This window comes from Zonotrichia leucophrys, chromosome Z (genome assembly GCF_028769735.1).
Source record: "Zonotrichia leucophrys gambelii isolate GWCS_2022_RI chromosome Z, RI_Zleu_2.0, whole genome shotgun sequence".
In the NCBI taxonomy this organism is placed as follows: Eukaryota; Metazoa; Chordata; class Aves; order Passeriformes; family Passerellidae; genus Zonotrichia; species Zonotrichia leucophrys.
This window is the reverse complement of record NC_088200.1, coordinates 44,640,635-44,665,286: the sequence shown is the minus strand read 5'-3', so window position 1 is coordinate 44,665,286 and position 24,652 is coordinate 44,640,635. Positions and strand designations below refer to the sequence as shown.

General features: G+C 35.4%; 1 protein-coding gene across 1 annotated transcript in view; it reads right to left on the bottom strand.

Moving 5' to 3' along the window:
* The window catches only part of ADAMTSL1 (ADAMTS like 1), a 381,502-nt gene that overhangs the window by 278,651 nt on the left and 78,199 nt on the right, over positions 1-24,652 (bottom strand). The window contains exon 2 of the mRNA XM_064736915.1: positions 15,128-15,247. Within this exon, the coding sequence (XP_064592985.1) occupies positions 15,128-15,247 (120 nt within the window). The remainder of the gene's footprint in view (positions 1-15,127; positions 15,248-24,652) is intronic.

Here is a 24,652-nt window from a genome sequence, read left to right as displayed (position 1 = left end):
CTGAAACTGTTTCTAGTGGTAGCAGTAGGTGGATGCTAGTGCTGCAAATGATGAAAAACCACAATGTATAGCAAGCCTTTTAAAGTATTTATGTTTATCATTACATTTATATATTATTTATAAAAACTTATATAGATCATGTTTGGTTTCTGGCTCCTTCTGAGTCTTTTGGGCTCAGGAAAGAAGCTGGAAAACATAAGTTCAGTTCCACTTCTGTCTGAGACAGAACTGTCTTTCAACTCACTGCATCAGCATTTCTCTTCCTCATATACTTTGGATTGTCAGTTCTCCAAGGCAAGGACTGTCTGGGGTTTCTGTGCTTGTAAATAGCAGAAGTTTCAGGCTCAGCTGAGGTGTTCAGGGTTTTGCTGTGTATTCACAGGTGTATGTGTAACCAAGAACTTATTTCAATATGGCCATTTTGTTGGTGCACTACCTAATCTTGATTAGGAATTTAAAAGATACAAACAACTGGCTCCCTTTTTGCATTCTCCCTGAAAATACACATAGTTTAATAACTGTCCCTCTTTCTCAAAAAATTCAAATGTTATCTGCAACTGGATACAAATCTCAAAAATTCTACATTGTCTGAAGGAAAAGTTGTCAAGGCAGAAGTCCAGTTTCAGGTAAACATTACAGAATTGTGTCTAAGCAGGAATGCCAATTTGCTTTTGCAATTTCCCCCCCTTCTTCTCAGACTTTGTTCAGGTTTGGATGTTTAGTGATCTGAATCTAGTGGCAGAGGCAAGTAAACTCCCTTTTCCCTGAAACTCTGGGGCTCTCACAAGGGCAGTGAAGGGGGAAAGCAGCTATTCAGAGAAATTTCAAGAATTATTTGAAGTCAAAATAATCCTGTTTCATGAATTCCCCTTAAAAACATGAAAAAGCTCTCTCGTTATGATAAATAATGCCGGAAAGGAGAACAGAGAAAGGTGCATATTTTGGCCACAAAGGTAAGGCAGCTTCTACCCAAGTATGACTGTATCATAAGCAAGTCTAATACCATCTGCAATTATCAAATAATTAGGGGCCTAAAGTCAGTTAAGAGATTTTTTACTGATCTTGCTACTAACAATATTGTTATTACCACTATTGAATAAGTCAAAGAATATTATGAGGAAGCACAGAAATAGATATCTGTGGTTGAAAGAAAGAAGAAAAATGCCAGAACCTCAGGGAGCTTTTACTTAGTGTTGGAGGATCTTGGCACAGAGGGCTCACTGCATGGCACACTCAGCTTGTCAGTCTAAGTACACTTTTCCCAAAAGCCCAGAAAAGGGACATGGTTTGAAATTCATAAGAGAAAATTCAGATACAAAAGAAAACCAAGTTAGCTTGAAAACATTTTTCATGAATTAGCAGCAGCTATGATATTTACAAATGACATAGTCAGCTAATGATATTGGCTGTACATGCTTCCTAATCTTATAAATTTGCCACAAGTCTAATCACCATTATTCCCCTTGTGAGGTTTTTAGGAAAACTGCATTAAAAATTGCTATTAAAAAATTGTATTGATACCCGAAGAACACATTTTTACTCAGAGTAATGAGAAGGATTCATTTAATACCTGTACTAATATATATGGTATTCTTTAACTTATGTCAGTTTATGGAATAAAAATTAGAAAAAAATTATATTTTGTTTCACATTGCATATACAAAGTCTTCAAAGAAGTATCAGGCTTCTTGACCTAGTATAACTTAGAGTTGAGCTCAGCCCAGGTATTCAGGTATATATGTGGGGAAATTCAGAGAAACTCATGAGGACAAAAGCAGGAATGGAGGGTTCCTTATGAAGTGCAATGCGTGCTTCAGATGCCTAGGACTTTAATGACTGGAAGACATAGAAGAACAAGATTTAGAGTCTGAGCAAAGGCAAAAAAAAATAAGAGTGAAACACTTCTTACACTCAACCTGAGATTATATTTTGTTTCAGTCAGATGCAGAATTCCTTTTTTTGCTATATCATTAAGTTCCACTGTAAGAGAGACCTTGGAAGAATATTTCTTACATGTGCTCTTTGATATCCATTTATAATCAGGTATCTTGCAAGTGCTGCAAAGCAGAATCCTTAAATGGTTCATACCAATTAAGCCTAATATTTGTTAGAGAATCACAGACTATCCCAAGTGGGAAAGGACCCACAAGGACCATCAAAGTCCAGGTCTTCGCTCTACACAAGACATCCCAAGAGTCACACCATGTGCCTGAGAGCATTGTCCAAACACTTCTTGAATCTGTCAGGCTGTGACCACTTCCCTGGAGAGCCTGTTCCACTGCCCAACACCCTCTGGGTAAAGAAGCTTTTCCTAATATCCAACCTAAGCCTTCCCCAACACAGCTTCATGCTCTTGCACTTACTGTCACAAGGAAACTGTAAAATTACTTAATCTGTTTAATTCCTAAGCAAAATCTTAAGTAATCAAAATTTACTTATACACCAGCAACCTAAATCAATGGCACCAACAGATGCTACATTCCATTCTAATTTTGATACTGAGAAATTTGGTATATGGTGTCTTTAAGAAATGAGGAAAATATTCAAACTACCTCTGTTTTCTGTGTAGATTCCAGCTGATTCCATCAAACTAAATCAAATTGACCTTGTGGAAGTACAATGGAGAAATAATAGTCAAAACAACTATGGAGAAATAATTAGAATTTGAAGAATGGTGATAAAGATGCTTATGAGCAAAATGCTATTTCTAGATGTCATCCAAAGTTGCAAAACTGTTTTCCAATGCTGTGAACTAAAGAAAATGCAAAAGGTATTTTTTGGGAAAGAACTTAGATGGTAGAAGAAAAAGGTTCAATGAGCACCTAGTACTCTAGATGAAACATGACTTAAAACATGTGAAGAAACCTTGCAACTATGCTCAGCTATGGTATATGATGATACTTCTAGATTAAGATCCAACTGTTTACACTCTTAATTACTTTCTACCCCTCTCAACAAGCATGTACCAGCAAAAAAGATAAATGTTTAAGACACCTCATACCACCTTTTCTTGATTGCCTTGTAGAAGTTAAAACACAAATCAGCTTGTCCAACAGTAGTCATTCAAGGAAAGACCACAAAGGCAAATGTATGAAAAAAAAAAAAGGTGTCTGATTATCTTTAATGAAGCAGGAGGGGAAAAAACAATCTAAATCCATAAAAAACCTCTGATGCAGGTAAGTCATGTCCCATTCCAAGTATTATGACACTTTTCTGGCACTCTATTATTTTACAAGAGTTAAGCAGATAGTTTCTGTGCCCATCTGAATGGTGTTTTTCAAAAATTACGAAGACATTCCAGATTGTAAAGGTTTCGGGACAAGCTACTTTCATCTGATAAATGAGAGGAACCTCTAGATCTCAATTCAGTTAATCCATTCCTGTTATCTACAAATAATTGTTCTGGAAAACCTTTCCCTATGATGTACCATAGTATAGTTAGTTGGCCTGTATACTTATGGTAGGGCAAATCTTGCCAGCTGGCTCCAACAAAACCACTGTTCTCTCAGGCTCAGAAAACAGAAAATTCCCTTAAAATAAGGAGCTACAATGGGAGAGATAGATCCCCCTTGTCCATTTCTGAGAGAATGAGATACAGCACAAAGACAACTGTTAACATTTTTGGTATGGTCATTCCATACAGAGTCATATATCAGTATGGCTGATCTTGATGAGATGCCAGGCACGCACCGGAGCCACTCCATCACACCCTTTCCTTTACCAGACAGGGGACAGAAAATACAAAGAAAGCCTCTTGGTTCTGAGACAAGGAACAGGAAGAAATCACCCAGTGATTGCCATCACAGGCAAATAACACTTGACTTGGCAAAATTAATTTCATTTATTACCAATCAAATCAGGGCAGGGTAATGAGAAATTAAATCTTAAAACACTTTCTCTCCCCCTGCCTTCTTTCCAGACTCAACTTTATTACTGACTTCTCTATCTCATCCCCCCAAGAGGCTTAGGGGGACAAAGAAAGAGGGTTTGGTCAGTTCATCATATTATCTCTTCCACTCCTTCTTCCACAGGGGATGGGTTCTCATACTCTTCCCCTACTTCAGCCTCCATGGGAAGCAGTCCTCCATGAACTGTATCAGCACAGGCTGCAGTTCTTTATGTGTCTCTTCAGTGTGGGTCCTTTCCATAGGGTGCTGTCTTTTGTGAAAACCAGTGTTGGTGCTCCACAGGGTCAGCAGTCCTGCCAGAAAATCTGTTTCATCATCGGCTCATTTTTCCATGGAGCCACCCACATGTAGGGTCCTCCATGGTCTGCAGGTGGGTATCTGCTCTACTGTGGACCTCTGTGGGCTGCAGGAGCACAGCTGCCCCTCGTGGTCTTCATCACCAGCTTCAGGGGAATCTCAGTTCTGGTGCACGGGACACCTCATCCTTCTCCTGCATGGACCTTGGTGTCTGTGGGGGTTGCTTCTCTCATATTCTTCTTATCTGGCTGCAATTGCTGCTGCCCAGTTGGGTATTTTTCCCCATCCTTTAAACTGTTACCACAGAAGTGCAGCCACTGTCGCTGACTGCGAGACACAGGGGAGTCAGCTGGCAGCTTCTTAGAGAAGCCATCCCTGCAGCCCCCTTGCTACCAAAATCTTGCCACACCCTCCCAATACAATTGGATATCTAGAATACCTACCACTCTTTTCTTTACTTATTCTGCAATTAATCTAATCAATAAAAGCAGATGGAACTATCAAGTTCTTATTCTGTGGTTTCTTGACAGTAGCACATTTAGGGAGCAATTCTCAATTCTGCGGGCTGAGGGCACAATCTCACAAGCATGTGTACTCCTCAAGACGGTCTCAAGTTCCACCAATATTCCTTTATCTGGTCTACCTTCTGAACTGCTGTAAGGGCTTACAGGAATGTAGATAACTATCTCAAAACACTCTCAAAGAAGAAATTTCCCATAAAATAAGCCACTACAACAGGAACTTGAGATAAACAGATGACACAGCAGGAAGGAGCTAATTCCAGGCCTGATGGAAAATTCCAAAAATTCCAACTGTGGCAAACTGTGGGCAAGCAATCAAGTGCTAATGCACTTGCCATCTCAAGTTATGGGAATGACATCCGTGGAGAGCTGAGACTCAGACTGTACAAAAGTGGTACCTCCAGAAGAAAGACTCAGTCACCCCCACCTCTGGGAAGACCAAGTTGAAGAAAAATCAGCAGGCTACCACAGGAATCCATATAGTGGTGATACCTTTACTTAATCTCTCTCTCTTTCCCTTCTCCTCCTTGCCACCACTTCCTACTTCTATCTCTCTACATCACATTTACTGTTAAAAAAGATCTGTACTGTTGGCTTTGCCATTTGGTCTTGTTTGCACCTTAATTCAGGCAAAGGCATATCTTAAAATCAGATCATAACTGCAGATTGCAAATGTAATAGTTATCTCCACCGGCCTGTAAATCCATTTTTGAATGGTCATGCATTAGCATATTCTCACTCCTTAATCACCAGCCTTACCTCCAGGCACATTTACATCTTATTCACTGCACCTTTTCTAGGTATTCCATCAGGTCATTGGCCACCTTTTGGAATTTCATCATTTGTACTGAAGTTCCACATAAATCAGCCAGAAAACTATCACTGAGTTTCTGATAGCCATTATTTAAGTCATTTAAAACTAGTTGGCTAAAACATTTGGCATTAGGCTGAAGAAAGGTACTAAAAAATTCAATTTCCTGCTGTGGAAGTGGGAGTGATAAGGTAAACTAATGTAGCTTCTCCATGCCCAATATCCATAGTTTCTTGATAATTAAGGCTCTAAAATGATGATTAGTTAAGACAGCTGCTTCTCAGCATCACTTGATTTTTTTTCTTCTTTTTTTTTTTAGCATTTGCACTATTAATCTCTCAGTATGATGACACATTTTTAAAATACTTCACGTTAACAGCAGTCTTTTTTTATTGCATCTATCTTCATTAATCTCCATTACTATCTGGTTATATGTCTCTAAAGCACTCAGTTCCTCTGCAGCTCAGAGAGCAACTCACACCATATATCATTTCACACAGTCAGTTATGACATTGCATTTCTCAAGAGAGAATGAAAGGGAAAAAGATTCCTGCAGTGAGATTTTCATTTGAATCCCTTTCTGAATATGCAACCAACACACAGTAAATCCATCATGTAAGTCAGACTTTGTACAGATTGTATTCACAAATGTATATTTTTTCATATAAAGGAAAAAAAGACTCCAACAAATATAATAACATTACACTTGAAAACAAAACCAGCATTAAATATTTTTAAAGGACACTTGATACTAAATGGAATTTTCATTTTATGGCTTTGAAAGTTTGGGAAAAAAAATAAACATTACCCCTGAATATTTTTCAAGCATAGGTTTGCAACCTTCCAACTTGCTCTTCCTTTGAAATCTTTAATTTTTTTATGTATAGCACTTCTCTATAGAAATAGGACTGTTGAGAAAGTTGTAGAGCAATGTTTTTTAGACAACAGAAATTGGTTTTTGAACTTGCGACATGTTTGGTACATGGTGATAAAATCTACTGAACATTTCAGATTGAATTGATTGTTATTGTTTAAGAAATTATGCACCAGCATTGATATTTCAATTGTGAAGGTTGCATTTATCCTTTTCATTATAAAATCACCTTAAAAGTTATTGTAATAAAATGTGTGAAACTGAAAAGTGATTGTAATAAAGATTGTGAACAACATGAAACAGATTCATTTTACTGACTTGTTTATCCGAAAAACTACCAATGTGGAAAGCAACCCCATTACTCAGAACTGGATCAACATAATCTTGTAATATGACATTAGAGGTTGAAATAAGGCTTCCATATTTTTTCCTGCTTTCTTATTTCTTCTCCTTCCATTAAGTCAAATATTTCTACTGTAAAGAAAGAATTTTTGTACTGGAGTGATATATTGTGTTGGTCACTATTTTAGTCCTCATCACAAGACAAACCATCCATCAGACCTAGGACAGTCACTAGTTTAAGTTACACTCAAGTCAGAAGGCAGAAAGTTATGCATCTATTCCACAACATCCAGTAGTTTAAAAGGCATTTTAAGAAATGTTTAATGGGGTAGTCTTAGCAGATTACTTTTGCAAGATAGATGCAAAACATAACATAAGTAAGGTACATATAATATTTGTAATTATCAAAGCAATGAGACTTTGGAATAACCTTGCACTTAAAGCAGGAGAGAAAACAACGTAAATAGAATTTTGATGAATACTGAGAGTTTTATAACATGAATAAAAGAATGATGTCTTCTACCATAGTAGTCATAGGTATGTTCCATTAGTTTATTTCTTTCTATTTTTTCCTCTTTGCTATCTTCATGCCCTAAATTTGAAGATAGTTTGCTCAAAAGAAAATAGCATTTTGGCATGTATATGCCTCAATGAAGATTGTAGTCAAATGCACTTAATTTTACTTGTGTCTTCTACAGAGTTTTCAGAGATGAACTCTAGGATTGCATTTAGAAAATAAAATTTAAGACAGAAATAATTTAAAAAAAAACAGAAGTGGAAAATGGAAAGAATTGGTTAACACAGACCTCACTTTTTTTTATCCTACAGAACTAGATGACCTCTTAAGAAGGAAAAGAGAAGAAATAGCAGACAAAGAAAGTTCAAGCATATCCAGAGGAAAAAAATTTGATACAATATTTTGAAACTTTCAAAGAAGTATTTAAGAATTGCAGGGAGGGAGAAAGAAAGAGGAAGAAGAAATGATTGCTAGAGAGGCTATTTATGAAATTTGGGGAGGGGAGTGTATTTTTCATTACTTTCAACCAGGTTTTAACTAATATAAATGTAAATAAAATGCAGAGGGAAAGAGAAATTACACGTAATTTCTATGTGTATTCACAATATTTTAGTAGTATTATTCATGTAATGATTCTAAACAGTAAGTTCACAGTCATACATTTACATGGAACTTCCCAACTGAATAACATAGCTTTTGTTTTCTGCAGAACTCAGGTAAAAGTCAAGGACAAATTGCTCTTCCTCAAACATGTCTCTTAAATGGAATGATGTCAGACTAATGGTGCTCTGTAACCACTACCAGACAACATGCAATGTATTATACTGTAGGTCTCAAGGCCACTGAGGACAGTCTCAAAAGCATTTCTTGTTATGACAAACAATGTTTTTTACTTAAAATAATATCAAAGATCCACTTAACTAAGCCGATTAACTACATCTACAGAAATTGCAACCAAAGGAAAAAAAATTTCCATAACTATAATTGTTAATGAAAATCTCCTGATTTTTGGTTGCTTAATGACGGAAAAGAAATGGTTGTTCGTTGTTCTGATGGTTGTTCTGATATGTGAGGTCATTGATATGTGAGGTCATTTTCCATTGCAGGTAAATTAGTTCAAAATCACCACTGGTGATTCCTTTTGCTCATATTGCAGCAGTCCTGAAGAACAAATACACTGAAGCCCTGTTTCTAGGTGAGAACCTAGATATGACAGCCTGTAAGACCAACTGAATTCCTGATGCAATCTTGTGATTTTAAGCAATTTATAACCAGATTGCTAATTATCTCTCATGCCTGCCTGTACTTTTATGTTTTTGTTCCTATTGTATCTTCTGTAGACAGCAAAGTTTTGTTCCCATGACTATCTTGGACACTGTTATTTACATTCAAAACAATTCTTGTTGAATAGTATTAATACTTGAGGGCATGACAGCTAGCCAAAAGGACCGTGACAGAAATTTGCCACCAGGAATGTCTTTCCCAGGAAGGCAGAGCCCTGTGGGGTGCAGGCTGGGGCTCTGGGGGAAGGCCTCAGAGTGGCCAGCCATGCACATGGGCAGCAATAGGGCACAGCGTTGTCTGGGCACATGGGCACAGGACAGCCCCAGAGCCTGCGAAGGGATTTGCCCCTCTCTACCATGTACGTCAGATCACCTTGTGAATATCACCCTGCATGCAGGGAAGACATCTGCAGGCTGGCTGGAGGTGAGAAGCAGCACCCAGGCAGTGGGGATGGAGCCTTTGCCCTGTGAGGAGAGGCTGTGAGGCATGCTGAAGTGAGTTTTCTTCCCTTCTTATGCCAAGACTGATAAAAAAGATATAATAAAATCATAATTTGGCTATCATTTTGCAGTTTCTCATGGACATTTAAACACACAGCTACTGAAGGAAACTAAATTACTGAGCTACGTCTGTATATAATAAAATTGGCAATTCTCAGCATTGTGTCAAAATGTAGATGTAATGAAATACAGCTGCAAGTACATTTTTAAACACAATTAAAATAGGTGTGCTAAGTCACTGAAAATACAAGTAGCAATTTGAATGAAAATGCAGTTGCGTTTTCTGAAGTTCAAAAAAGCCTGTGATACGTACTAAGTTTAGCAGACTACCATTTTTGCAAAAAGAGAAAAGAACAAATATCTGCTCAACACACAACGTCTTCCTGTTACAGTTCTTTTTCTTTTGCTTCCTTGCTCCTTTTTAAGTAATTTTATTAAAGATAATTCATCTTGTTGGATTTTTAAACCTTGACAAGGAAGTGATTTTTAATTAGCAATTGAAAAATCACTCACTATTACTGAAAATACTGCATCAAAGGTCTATTTTAGATATCAGGTTTCCAAAAAAAGTCACCAGTTTAATATAAAGGAATAAAATAGACTTATTTTTGATTTTTTTTTTTTGGGGGGGGGGGGTTGGGGTGGGGGGAGGGGGACAGAATCAAGCAATAAAAACCTCATTTTTTTGGAAGGTCATTTTGGTCTGGAAGCTCACTGCTTCCAGAATCACTGCTCTCATATTTTCTTTTCTGTAGGGTAAAACCAAAGGAGAAAAAACATCATGCACACATATTCCAAACACTGTGAATTCCACTTAACTATGCAGCAATCATGTGATTCGAAATAAGAGTATATTGCCCAATATCTCTCAGAGGTCCTTAGGCACATTCCTCTTTATATATTTAAAAAACAATATATTTAATTGGCTCAGACTCATACATGTAATTGAATCTGTAACTATTTTTTCACAATTCCAGTTTAAATAATAGAGAATTGATGCAATGCATGCAGGAACAACAGTACACTTTTGTTGCCATACAAAAATGCAACAGATTTTTTTCCGCAAGATGGTAAAGAAGTAAAAATTCTCATCATGTAGAAAATTGCATCTAGTAACAAGTGAAGGAACTGACTCAGTACACATTAAATTCATCTTTTGCTACCCATGAATTCTCAATAAAATTCTTAGCCCATGTCCTAGCTCAGAAGCTGCACAGTGGGAACAGTATACAGCATGTGAAAACCCTGAAAGTCAGTGCATGGAGAATGATCAGCAGATCTGTTTGTGTAATACATGACAGCATAGGGAAAACTCATCCCTGCACAAAACCCAATTTTTTAGGGGTAGATACTACACTGAAAAAATTTGATTCCTTGAAGGATAATACCTCACCCTTCATTTTTGTTCAAGCCTCACTATCTTTTGATTCTAGTGCAGATCCATTCCTATCTTCATCATAAACAGGAATTATAATTAATACCTATCACAGTACATTTACATTCAGAAAATAAAATTGTTTCAGAGCCCACACTAATCTAGCAGAGGAAGAGGGAAGAAAGGTTGCTACTAAAGGAGGTCAGCTGAGGATGACACAGAGTGAAAACCTACATGGAACAGAAATAAACTTCCCATTCAAACAGAAATCTCTCTGTAGAATGACAAATTAAGAAGACTTTTTGGATGTTGTAGGCATAAAAGATTGTACAAAGTTAGGCAAAAAATTAATTCATTTATTCTGAAAGCACACTCCAATAATAGCCTCTGTGTAGCAAAAAAATGCCACATTGAATTATCATTTCAAGGCTGGATATTTTATGTCCTATATCCTGTAACAGATTTTTTTTCTGATCAACTTGCTGTTCAGACTCTACCAATGATCTTGCTTCTCTGCAAAAAATGTGGTATGATCAGACTGACAAACATCTTGTTATAAGTTCCAGTGGAGTACAGCCAGCCTATTTGGGTTCAGGCCTCCACTGCTAATCTGAACGGGACATGGAAGGGAAGCCATGGAAACCACAGAAGAACAAAAATGAAGCTGACTTCACTGTAGGTTTCAAATAAGAATTTAGTAAGAAAATTATACAATATTAATTAAAAATACCAAGAAATTAAATGCATTCATTAAGATATAAAAACTATAGCGTGTGGCAATTTTTTATTGAACCCATGTTTTGCTTATTGATACTGCAACAGAGGACAAGCAACTTGAGATTTATTCTGATTCTGTGGTTATTGATTTTTAGATATTCAAGTATTTAAAATTCTAAATCTAGATACTAAAAGCAGAGTAAACATTAGAATACAGTTCAGCAAGTAAGCACTTGACTCTGACCTGGGTTTATTCAGGTCTGTAAACCCATTTACATAAGCATGGAAATATATGAGCTTTGCCTATAGGTATGCTTCTACATTTACAAAACTATATGTTCTTTAATATCACCACTGTAAGCTTTATGGCAACCATGAGATGAGAATCACAAAATTACATTAATATTCTCAATAAACAGTAAAGTAATTAAACAATAAAGCAAACAAAAAAAAAATGAAAGAAAAGGAAAGGAGACCTAGAGAAAGAGAAATACATTTTCTAACACTGGGCAATGAAAATGTTAGAATCCAAGCACCAAGCCTTCTGATTGTTGTGTAAACTCTATAATCATCAGTGTATTTTGCCGACGCTGTAATTACTGCACAGTTCAGAGGCAGAAGTTCCCAAAAAATTTTGTAAATGTCCTAGACCAGAAGCAACTTAATAAATCAGATCAGACTATGGCCCGCATGACAGCTAGAAAATAGACAGGGATACAGACCTCCTTTTAGATCCAAAAACTAAATTTAGACTTTGAACCCAGACAGTGATTTTTCAGTAGTCAACTTTTTCTAGGAATAATACTCTTGCATAATTTAGTGTGACCCAAAAAGGAAGAAGCTTAAGCATTTCTAACATTCTCTAATCCCTTTGGTTTGTTAACTCCCTTAGACAGCTGGAGCTCCCTAGGCTGGGTTGTCCACACATCAATCTCAGGAGGCAGCATGGGCCCTAGTGAATGAGCACTGTCCTTTCATTTATAGTGATGCTGAGAGGCATTAACCAGGGGTGAGGACAGCAGGCAGCCTCTCTAGAACCACAAGACGCAGCATTGACTGCAAACTCTGTCTGTATTCAGTGCAGGTAAGAAAGCTCTGTACACCTTGAAAGCAAGAGAAACACTCCTAAAAAGCCTGTGATCCTAAAGATATCTCAGGCCACAGTACATAAGACTCTCTGTAACTACTGAAAAAGCAAAGCTGAAAGAATATATCTAAGTTGTTCTTTAGTCTGTTTCAAACAATTGATTAGTGAGCACTTGCTAAGAAGTCTACATTACTTTGGACTGCTGAGACTTGTACTGCAACCATGGCATCTAGATAGGCATGTTCACATGAAATATCTCCATTTATGTACATATACATACATATAAATATACATACACATGTACATATATTTATACATACACATACACATACACATACACATACACATACACATATACATATACATATACATATACATATACATATACATATACATATACATATACATATATATTATGTATTCACAAAGAAAGAAAACAAAAAGAACATTAAAGATATACCAGTCCTAACACAAAACTATGAAAATATGAGGAATGGTAAATTTGAAAATATCTAAAGCAATGAAATCACATTTTTTACTAGCATGATCAGCTAATATTTACAATGCAGAAAATCACAAACATTTGCACAGCTGTGGAAAAAGGTATTCTCAGTCAAGGATGTAGTCTAAGTGTAACAAAAAGGAGCACTTTCCTAAAAAACATTTAAACAAGCCACTCATATCATCATCATCATCATCATCAGTTTTTAAAAGATTATAGCTCTTTACACTTATGTTTTGCCTTCTGTAGAACAATTCAAGGTGAAATTCATGATCTCAGGTAGAAGAGGAAGTTTGGAATATCTCAGGTCAGTATCCTGTCTTTTTTGCTAGAGAGATTTTATATTACTCTTTCATCTACTTGATGCTTACCCTTCACTCGTTGTTTTTAATTAACAAATTCCATAGAATCTGTTATATAAATTTTGCCAATTATGTAAAAAAGAGGAATTGCTCATTTTGATGAAGTAAAATTTTAGAAGACATTGAATGTTTGCTTTGAGAAGCAAGACCTATGCCCATTTTGAAAGGATTAGGATAGTAACTATCCTAAACTAATTTTCTTCTTGAACTATTTACACTATGTTTCAAAAGACTTCTATTAAAATGCACAGAAGTGAGATTTCCACACATAGAGAGCATCCACATATTTTACCAGTGCAAAAACAGCTTCGAGCTTTTTGAATTATGCTCCCATAAAGTGGAAACAGTGTAAAGAAAAAAGAGCTTCAAGTATTTCAGTGAGGCAAATAGAAGAGCTACTTAATCTGATAGACTCTAGGAAAAATTTTAGTTGTAGAAGAGAGTTATCTGGAACAGATATGCATAGTAGATATGCATAATTACTGTGGACCAAACAGTGTTCTATATCATTATGCAAACAATGGCTTGGTTTTATTACAAAATTTCTCATCTTCCTAATGGGGGCAAGGCTTACAACTCTGCCTTTCTAAAAATTGCTTCCTTTTCTCCTGTCTCAACAGCAGCACCCAATTCAGTCATGGGACAGTTTTAGCAGCTGTGGGGTATGGACTCCAAGCTTTGGAATGTAATTTTATTTTTTTAATGAGTACTGCTGAATTGATTGACTTTCTAAAAGAAAAATATAGTTGGGAATCAAAAAACTCAATGGTCATGTTTCTATTTTTAAATGGATGTAAATATCATTATCAAGAGGTAGTCCGAAAGATGGTGAGTGTACTCAGATCTTTTGGTATCTGAGTACTTGTAGACCTTTAGATGTAGACCTTTAGAAAGTGGCAAATGCCAGTGGGCCAATCTAACTTTGGTGTTAGGTCATCCATAGGTCTCTAAACATGATTAATACTCGCCCTTTTAAAAGCAGGTGAACATTTCTTATTGACTTAGATCAGTATTATAGTTTTTCCAGGACAAAATAATGATTTTCAAATAATTGGATCTGCAGCAGCATATATAAGTCTGTCATAACAGAACAGAACAGAAAACTCTGGAACCTCTCTGGGCAATCAGTTCCAGTGGTCTGTCACTGTGCAGTAAAGAAGTTCCTTGTCATGTTCAGGTGGAACTTCTTGTGCATCAGCCTCTTGCGCTGTTGCTTGGCACCTCCAAGCACAGCCTGGATCCATGCACTGACACCCTCCCATAGGATACTTGTATATATTGATGAGGTGCTCCTCTTGAGACTGAACAGACTCAGCTCCCTCAGCCTTTACTTGTAAGACAGATAGTCTCTCTAGTCCCTAATCATCTTGGCAGAGAATATTTGCTGCAGTTTAAAATCAGCTGGTTTGTTTCATTTCATATTAAAGCCCGATTAAGCATGACTCCCAAGTTACTTACTTCTACATTCTTTTCTTCAAAAATATCAGCTGCTAGACAACATGGAATCTTTCAGACCAGAAATAAATACCTTACCAAGCATATACAGAAGAGAGTGAAAAAATATTTTTCATAAAAGTGTTTTCGCTGTTTATTTGATTTCTTAGTACATTTAATAAAATCACTCCTTTCAAATTATTCCTTATATATTTTTTATATAACCTATACATTTAGCAGTACTCATTCATATTGAATAAAAAATAATCTCCCTTTGCATGTACAAAACAAACAATGGTAATAATTTAGATTAACAAAATTCTGAATAAGAAAAACTACCATTAGAAAGCAAAAGATCAGTGTTTGAAAAAATTTGTCTTTAAATAATAAAAATTTATATGCATTGCCACCCATGAATCTTTCCTATGAAGTCTTTACTTTAAATGGAATTTACAATATTTTAGGATAACATTTTTATGTTAAAAACCTAATTTCATTACTTTCCATAGATTGATGAAGCAGAATGAAAGACCTATCCACAGCAATCCCTATAACAATTTCTTATAAAATGTTTAGTAATAATAGAAGATTCCTACCGGGTCTTCTGTTTTGTGGTTATTCAGCAAATCAGATAGGAAATCATCGTGAAGACTTTCTCTCCGAATCAATGTAAATTCACGTAGAAAAACTGCTCCTTGATTTTGGTCTCCCAAAACCTAGAAGGAAAACACGGTATTAGAAAATGAAAAATTTTAATTCTTTCATAGAAATGATCCTAATATCCAGAAAAATATGACTGGAAGATTCAAAAAGCCAGTCAATGGTCATCTGTCTTCCACTACTGCACTTGTTCTAACCAGACAGCCTTGCCATTAATAAGAATACTGACATGCATTTAAAGAGTGTCTTTACAGTTATAAATAATTTCCATTTTCATGAAATTCTGTTGTGGAAGAAGTTTCTATATCAATATTTACATCTATGGTGTATAAGACAGTAATGTTTAAAAAATCTTTTGTTAAATGAGTAAATATTTAAATTATTTTGACTTTATAAAACAGAGCATGTTTGTCCAGCCTTTTGACGGCTCTGTCATAAGAAGATAGAGCTTAAAACTTTGAAGGGACAGAAAAAAATTATTTATAAGTAGTTTGACTAGTGAACTCCAAAATGCACATGCATTGAAAATAATTTAAACTAGCTTGTATCTATTCTTTTTAGAAATATATACATATATAAGCTACTGAGAAAGAAGTTGTTTCATCAGTGGTTGAACAAAGCAATTACCATCAAAATGTCCTAGGTACAATCACAACATTTTTATAGATTTTAGAAATAAATAATGAAACTAAATCAACATTCTTCAAGCTCTCACATTCATTTTTTCTTTGGTTGTTGAAGCCAACAAGAAGGCTTCTGTAAGGCTAGGGCAAATATAATAGGCCGACCATAAGAAGATTATCTAATTAATTTGCAGAGGGGAAATGGGAATTTCTATGATGTTGGGTAATGGTAAGAATTGAATCCCTAAATGCAAACCATATGCACCTGAACATAATAGATGTTTTCTTTGATATAAAACTCTTGCTTCTAGTAGTGAGATAGAGAGCACCAAAGTCTTAATTTTGCTTTGAGATCCTCTGCTGTAATTTTTTTTTTTTTTAAGAACACATGAAGAAAAAGAACATCACATAAAAGGAATAGTTCTACAGGAGTAGGATTTTAAAATTTATAGTTAGCTTCCCGTCTTGTGGATAACATTGAGAGATACAACCACTGATTTTATTTTTATATTATTGAGTCATAACAAGGAAGAATCCTAAGGGGTGTCTGAGGAAGAAACATGCATATGCCCCAAAGAAAAAGAAGCTCTGTTACAGACGTATTCTTTTTCGACAAATCATCATCTTACAAATAAAAATGTTCTTGGAATAGGTCATACTTTATAAAAATGTTTCACCTCAAGATTGGCAAAAACTGTTCAAAGAATTAAAGTGATTTCAAGAAAGGAAATCTGTTCTTTTATTTTACTTTGAAATAATAGCACCTACTTGTGATTTTAAACACTTGTGTTCAGCAAATCTAATTATAAAAATTATAAAATTATAGAATTAAGTTAGAAAATATATATAAAATCATCTAGTCCAACCTTTAATCCAGTACTGCCAAGTCCACCACTACATCAAATCCCTAAGTGCCTCATCCAGATGTCTTTTCAGTACCTCCAGGGATGGTGACTCAAAAATGTCCCTGGGCAGCTGGTTCCAATGCTTCTCAACTTTTTCTGTGATGAATTTTTCCTAATATCTAATCTAAACCTTCCCTGGAAAAATTCAAGGCCATTTCCTCTTATCCTATTGCTTGTTACCTGGAGAAGAGGTAAGACTGAAACTCCTTTTCTCCAGGCCAATTACCCTCAGCTACCCCAACCTTTCCTCATGAGACTTGTGCTTCATATCCCTCACCATCCCCACTGCCTGTCTCTGGATACATCCAGTATCTCAATGTCCCTCCTATCACAAAGGACCCAAAACTGAACACAGGATGGAGGTGTGGCTTCACAAGTGCCAAGTACAGGGGGACAATCCCTGCCCTCCTTCTGCTGGCCACACTATTGCTCTATAGACCAGGATGCTACTGGACTTCTTGGCCACCTGGGCACTGCTGGCTCATGTCCAGCCACTGTCACCAGGTCCTTTACCTAGTGGGCAGCTTTGAGCCACTCTGCCCCCAGCCTGTGGTGCTGCTTGGGGTTGCTGTGATCCAAATGCTGGACATGGCACCAGGTCTCATTGAACATCATACCACTGACCTTTTCCCATCAATCCAGCCTGTCCAGATCCCTGTATTATTAATTTCAGAAGTCAAATTATTAATTTTAGAAGTCAAATTACAATGTCAAGAGTCACTTCATCACAAATGATTCACCTTCCTATTTTGATTATTTTGTTCCTATAAAAATATACCCATATTCTGAAAATTCTTTTCCTTATAAGAGCAATCAGCTTGCTGTTATTAAAACTCCAATCTGTTTTCAAAATAAATGAAATCTGTTGCTAAAGAAGGCATATACATTAATAAATTTTTATTAGCAATAAATCATTGCTAATCCTTAAAACTTAAGTGTCTACCATATCAATATTAATGCTCTGACTACTTATAATTACATAGGTGGGAAATAGGCTCTATTCCAAAGGAAGGGACAGAGATAAGCAGTCAAAAGAAAAAAGACATTGGGATCCTGAAGATGAAGGAAAAGATAAGAAATAAAAGACCCAGAAGTGCAGTAATGAAAGAATGAAAGTAAAGAAAGAAAGGAAATAATATTTTTCTTTTAATTTATCAAATATGAATGGTAAAGTCCTGAAAAAATATGAATGGTAAAGTCTTGAAAAAATGAAGAGGACTGAAAGTGTGTGGTCATCTAAAGAAGGTTATTCTTTGCCTGATTCATACAATATGCTTTCCTCCTTTGAGTAGTAGCTCACTCTGGGTTACCTTTAACTTATCATCTGATACAATGTACTTCAAGTAGGGTATCTTCATCCTTACTGAGAGAGCTGGATTCAAAGATCTATCCGTTAAAGATCATCCATTAATAATGAATGTCAGTAAATTGGAATAATGTCCTGAAAGACTGTTTTTCCTTTTTCAAGTTTTCCTTAAGTCCTGATTACATATGCATCACTATTTCATTCTTTCAGGAAATCCATTTTCATCATAACACAGCCATCATATTTCTCACCTATCTTCACTCAGTTTATGATCAGACAAGCTTAAGAAATATCTCCAAAAATACCCCAAAGCAGCCTTTTTTAAGCAGTGAGGAAATCATGCGAGGAACAGTGGCCTGGCAGAAATCTGACCTTTATCAGCAGCAGTCATAAGCATCAATAAGTCACTTTTCACGAATTTGCAAACAACATTGTAAATGAGGTTTCACTAGTGCACATGAAAATCAAAGGCATATAACTGAAGTTTCTCAGCATGAGGAAGATATCTGGGTATTCAGTTGTTCAACCAGCTTTGCAAAGGAGCCTTTAATGAAATTGATATGAGATAAAATTCCAGCAAATACCTAAGCAATAATGGTTTTCTTATTTTCAGTTTCTATCTCTCTTAAATCAATGCAAAACATAAATTGTTCCATTAGATCCAGTGGTGTGAGTCCATACAGAGGAAATTTTTGAGGAAACAGGCTGACAAATACATAATTAGAAAATAAAAGATCCAACACAAAACAGCAGATGAAAGGATGTATCCCAGCCAACACAATCTAAGTTTTCTTGCTCTTTATTACTGTCCCACTGAGGAACTAGCTCCATTAATTTTGCTGTGACCCACAATAAAGTAAGCTACTGGTAATTATTGTTAGCAAGGTGTAATACTAACATTTTGCTGAATTCACAAGGCACAAGACTAACAACACAGGCTTGGAATCTGACGTAAATAACCATAGTACCTTGGATATCACCTTTCTCAGCACAGATGAGGAGTTTCCAAGTACTTCACTCAGAAAGCAGAAATATCAAATGTGGCCTCAATACTTAGAATTAACCATTTAAGTACATTCCACAAATAGTTTCAAGGTGACAGTTGCTCTGTTAAAGCTTTTTGTATTTTGTATTTTCAAAGTCTAACATCAAAACTAGTGGCAAAAAAACCCTGTTTATTAAAAATACTTCTGATAAAATTGTTTAAAAAAACAGATTGTTTCAATTTTCTTTTTTTTTACAAAGAGGCCTACAGTGTTTTGACAATGAAAAGAGGACTACTTTGCTAGCTATTACTATGAATGTCTTGATTTTCTTGACAGAAACAACCTAAAACAGGAAACATGAGAAAATTCAGGATATTAAATATCAAAAAGGGTAGCAGTGACATTAATAGTGAGGGATGAGGAATGCAGGCTTTTAACAAGCCAAGTACATTGCCTTTTTTTAGATTAAACTGCACTCCAAACACCATAACAACTTGTGCATGTATTTCAATTCTGAATTACTCTCCATAAAACCTAACAACAACGTTCTACTTTACTGCCCACACTTCCAAGAGAAACAGTGCTGCATTTTTACATGGGTGACAAGGGCTTTACTGCATCCTTCAGCCCTGCCAATCATGCAAGAAGGAAAGGCATCCCAGAAGAATTAAAGGTGTGTATAAGCAGCTGCGAGCTGTCAAATAAACTTGATTCCTACCGCTGTTGCCTCAAGAAATTGTTTAACAAAATCTCATAGGGATTTCTGAAATAAGAAACTATTACCATTAGCTTTAATCTGCCAGAGTTTTGTGCTGCAATGGTGATCCAAATTTTCTTTTTCATTATTCTCCAAATGAAAAGAGAGTAGGTAGAGGGGGGTACAAGTCCAATACCAAATTCAGAAGCAATTATAGTCTGTCTCTAAATCTAAATAGTGAAAGCTGTTTGTTTTTACCAAATCCATGTAAGAATTTAAAATATGCAGAAACATTATTGCCCAATTCTGCCACTGGTAATCATTCTGAACACTTTTCATTTCTCCATGGAGAGCCAGAAAGCTATGCACAATTTAAAATCTATTTTGCATGTCATCTTCTGCGAATTTCTTGCTTATGAGCACACTGTGTTTTTAAGATAAATATATCCTAAAAGAGAAACTACCCTATTTAATTAAGGACATAATTCTCCAAGTGCTATGTTTCCTCATTATATTTTCAGAAATGTTGAAAATTTTCCCAATGAATTTTCTAAGTCCCCATAGGGAAATATGCAGATTCAGGTGAACAGAGAGACTGTCAATGAATTTGTAAAAAGATTTAAAAATTTTAAGTCTTTGCTGTCATGCAGTCAACCCTTGCTTTAAACAAAAGACTAGAAGAGTACACATGAGAGATAAGGTAGAATCCAAACTAAAAATTTAATATTTAGACAGAAGTAGCAACAGCTGAATCTTAAATTTTTATTTCTCTCTCATAATTTCTGTCTCACAGATTGGACCCTAGAGCTGTGAAAAATTACTGTTCTCCCCATGGAAAATCCTGTCCCTTCTACAAAATCTAGGGGTTTTATTATTAGTTCAGTGAAATGGTTTTATTGCCAAAGCAACAACAAGGGTTTCTTGTTGTTTTATAAACAACAAAGGTTTATAAAAAACAAATATATCTTTGGTTTTTCTTTCATTTTTATGAAGTTAGACAATATGATATGTTTCATTTCTAAGCCACCGTTGTAAAGTTCAAGAAAATGGAGGGTTTTTAAAATAAATCATCCAGATGTGATAGCATTAAACTCCCAGTGCCTAATGTCCTGTGACATTCCCAGTGCATATTCCTGTGACAAATGTGCTCATGTGAGTATAGTTAGTTTTCATATGAGCCTCCCCATTAGAGGTATGCTGGAAAGTCACTCTCCATTACTGGTATGCTGGAGTGCTGTCAATACACAGAAAATATTTATTACAATGTGGAAAGGCAGAAGAAAACTCAGGTGATTGTACACACAACTCTCATGCAGTCAACAGTGAATAGAGAGGACGTAAGGAAGTAGTCAGATTCTCAGCAGATTAACTGGGGTCTGTTCTTCGCCTTCAATTCTTTATTACCCTTGGCAAAGATTCAGCACCTCTGCTTAAGGTGTAGAAGACTGTCCCACACCTAAGCTAACTGCTGTCAGCATATTTTTTCTGTCTTTTCTGTAAGTAAAGTCTGAAGGGAAGCTCACTTTGTTCATGCAGAATTTTTTTTTCTTTAAGGTAACCTTTAGAGGTTAGTTTCACAGCTTTTCTTTTCATAGAAAACAGCTTGTTCTTGCCTTACAACCCTTAGATTTTATGGCTTTGATTCTCAGCTTGCTGCCTTTCAAATGGAAGAAAGAGTTGTATAGATTTATGAACTAAATAAATTCTAAGCCAACATTCTTAACTACTGCAATATCTTCTTCTGATAGCTCAAAATAGAATTGCGTGTCATAAGCAGGAAAAGTTATATAAGAGAAACAAAGAAACAAAAAGTCTTCACCCCCATGGAAAAGAAACTTTTCCTGAGACCGGATAATTAAAAATACTGCTTTCTGATTCCAATCTTTCCAAACAGTGATAAGGTTATAGTTTCTAATTAACAGCCAGGGCCTTATGAAGTTGGCTACTGTTTGTAGTGGGTTTGAAGGTTCAGAATTTTTAAAGAGAGAAGGATATTCTTGTTTGGCTTCTCTGAAGGTACTCACATGGTGCCTTAAAATACGAACACAAATAGCAATGTATTTCCCAAGGGAATCTTTTATTCAACAGTGAAATGTTCCCACCAGAAATCTTTTTTGCTGTTCTTGAAATATATTTAATCTTTTTTTCTTTCCTCCTTGTCTTTCCAGAGAATGAATTCATTATTATCTTAATGGTAATATCTTGACTTCTTTTAAAGCTCTGTGAAGGAAATGTGAATTTGTGCTAATTATTTTCAGTTCTTAAGCAACTACAACAGCAGAGTCTGGTTAATGTTTTCATTGAAGGAATTATTTAAGCTCCATTTCAGTCTCTCATTATAAATGAACAAAAAAATAAAAAGTGATTTGCACTCAAGAATTACAGCTTGAAGTGTCCCTCAGACAAAGGCACCAGCTACCAACATCTTGGACAGACATTAGCAATGATGGGGATAAATTTGTAAAGCATGCACACGCCTACACTTGACCCACAGTCTACCAACAAGAGAGAAAGCCAATAAGGCCCCATTAAATGGAGAGGCAAAAATGCAGAATGAGCAAAAACAAGCAATTATCCTGCTGCCAAGCAACCATAGAAAAAGAAAAAAAAAAAAGAGAGGGGAAGTGGAGAAACAACAAGAGAAAAAACAAGTCAAGAAAAAAAAAGCAGACTGGGGGATAAAAAAGGTGAAGTCCAGTAGAAACAAAAAACCCAAAGCTATAGAATTCCTTTAAAATCGTGCTGATTAGAACCTTCTTTCTGAGAGTAGTTAACACAAAATGCATCAAGGTTAAAAAGCTTCATGAACTAGAGCTGAAATTATACTACAGAATTACCTAGTTTCTAACTTACTAGATAAACAAGGCATATTTAGATGGGTAAGGCTTCTTATCTCCATGAAAATTATTAAAAAAAAAACCAAACAAATTTCTACTGTGCTTTGAGCAAGACTGTGTCCAAAGCCTAAACAGATTTACTTTCTAAAATAAGCCAAATAAATACTGTTGTTCAAAAAACTGGAAATCAGACACATGAATTTCTATGATATGAAATTAAACAAAACCAAAATATAAGGTCTGAAGAATTCATTTTCTGCTGTTTCTTTTGCTACCTTGCTTGGTTGACCATGAACAAGTATGCTTAAATGTAATTATTTAGAAGCTGCATCAGTTTTTAAATGGCCATAATTAGTATGTGTCATGCAAGAATATGGAGCAAGTAACAGATTTAGAAATCATTCTACAAGCTTCAGTATGTTCATTAACAATGTACTTTGTCACTGATCTGCAATATTTTCCTAAGGGCCAGAATAGACCAAAAACAATGTCAAATTGCATGAACAAATAATTATCTGAGATTAGCAAGACCAGTCATCCCCAAATGTCATCTAATCAGCAGTAATGGATTTCAAATTATTATTGCCATGAAAGTAAGCGTAAAGTAAGACTTACCACTGTTTTTCAACATACATCACAATTAGCTGTACTTAAATTATCACCATATATTTATTGTGTTATTTTTGAGCATTTTAGAAAAAAATTATGGTAATGCAACTTTCCCAAAGTGAGAAGATAAGAAATTACAAATATGCATTCAGGAAAATAATGGAATTGATAATCTAATTGAATATAAAACCTGAATAATTTGAAGAAGTAATTCTTTTTCTTCCTCTTTGAATCCCATTGCTCAGAAGGTTTTTTTTTATTTCATCTATGGAATCCCTTCAGCTTCCTTGAATTTTCTGTTTTGGAAGAAGAAACTGGCAAGTTCTTCAGAACCACTTCATCAAACCTCTTGGGAACTCTGAGCAGTGAATATTTTCCTTATTAAAATAAAACTTTTAAATTATAATCTTCACATTTTCTTCAGTATTTGAATTTTGGGCTTTTGTGATCCTGCACTGATAAGCATCACTTTTAAACAAAGGAATCTAACGACTCATTTGGCTTCTTTTTAATGTTAAATGTTTTTATGTTAGAGGCTAAGGAGCTCTGTAGAAAATTCACTAAGCTGACATTATAGACATAGTCTCAAATCCTACTGACATGGGGTTAAACTACTTACAATGGAAGGCCCTGGATATATTTTTTTTAATCTCAATCATATTATTGCAAAAAAAAAAAGGAATTTGATGTAATTCTTCAGGTGGGATTATTTATGAAAACAATAGTTTGTTTATTACTGTCTTGTCATATGGTTGTGCCTCTGACCACCTCTACTTTATTAAGAATTTGAATTTCAGGAGTTATCTACCAGATTGCTTGGCCATTACCTATACAGAATTTTCTGCTAATCAAATCTTACAGTATTCACAGCAATACTGTAGATATTTCAAATAGCTAATACAGCAGTAGAAAACAGTAGAAATGCTATCTTTATAACTTTTCCATTCAATTAGATAGGTTTCAGTGATTTCATGTCTTTACAACAAAGCACTACATACTCCATTTATTCCAGATGATTATGCTTTTTTGTGGTTGGGTAGCCAAACAACCACTGTTTCCATCCAATTGTTTCCAATTACTGGTTTTGCTCATACTTCATCACCAGACTCATAAGATTTTGAGACAGATTGCAAAATACTGAAGTAGAAGCCATGATTTTCTTATGCCTGTGAGATCTTACGTCTTTCAGCAGGAAAATTATGAGAATAAGCAGCTCCATGGCATGAGATTTTTTTGTATGTCTTTTAACTGTGATTGTTATTTTATTAGAAGATCTGATTCATAGATTCTGAGGAATCTTTTTCTTCAAATTGTATTTTAGTTTAAAAATACTCTTCATGAAATTTGTGATGCTTTCTACCAGCAGTAAGACAGGTTTTAATAACATTAGAGTCCTTTTTGTTCTGAATAGTTTGTAAATATAGGAGAGTTTTTGTGGGTTTTGTTTTCATTTGGGGCTTAAATAGGACAAAGATGTGTCTTTATAGGATTGGAGGTT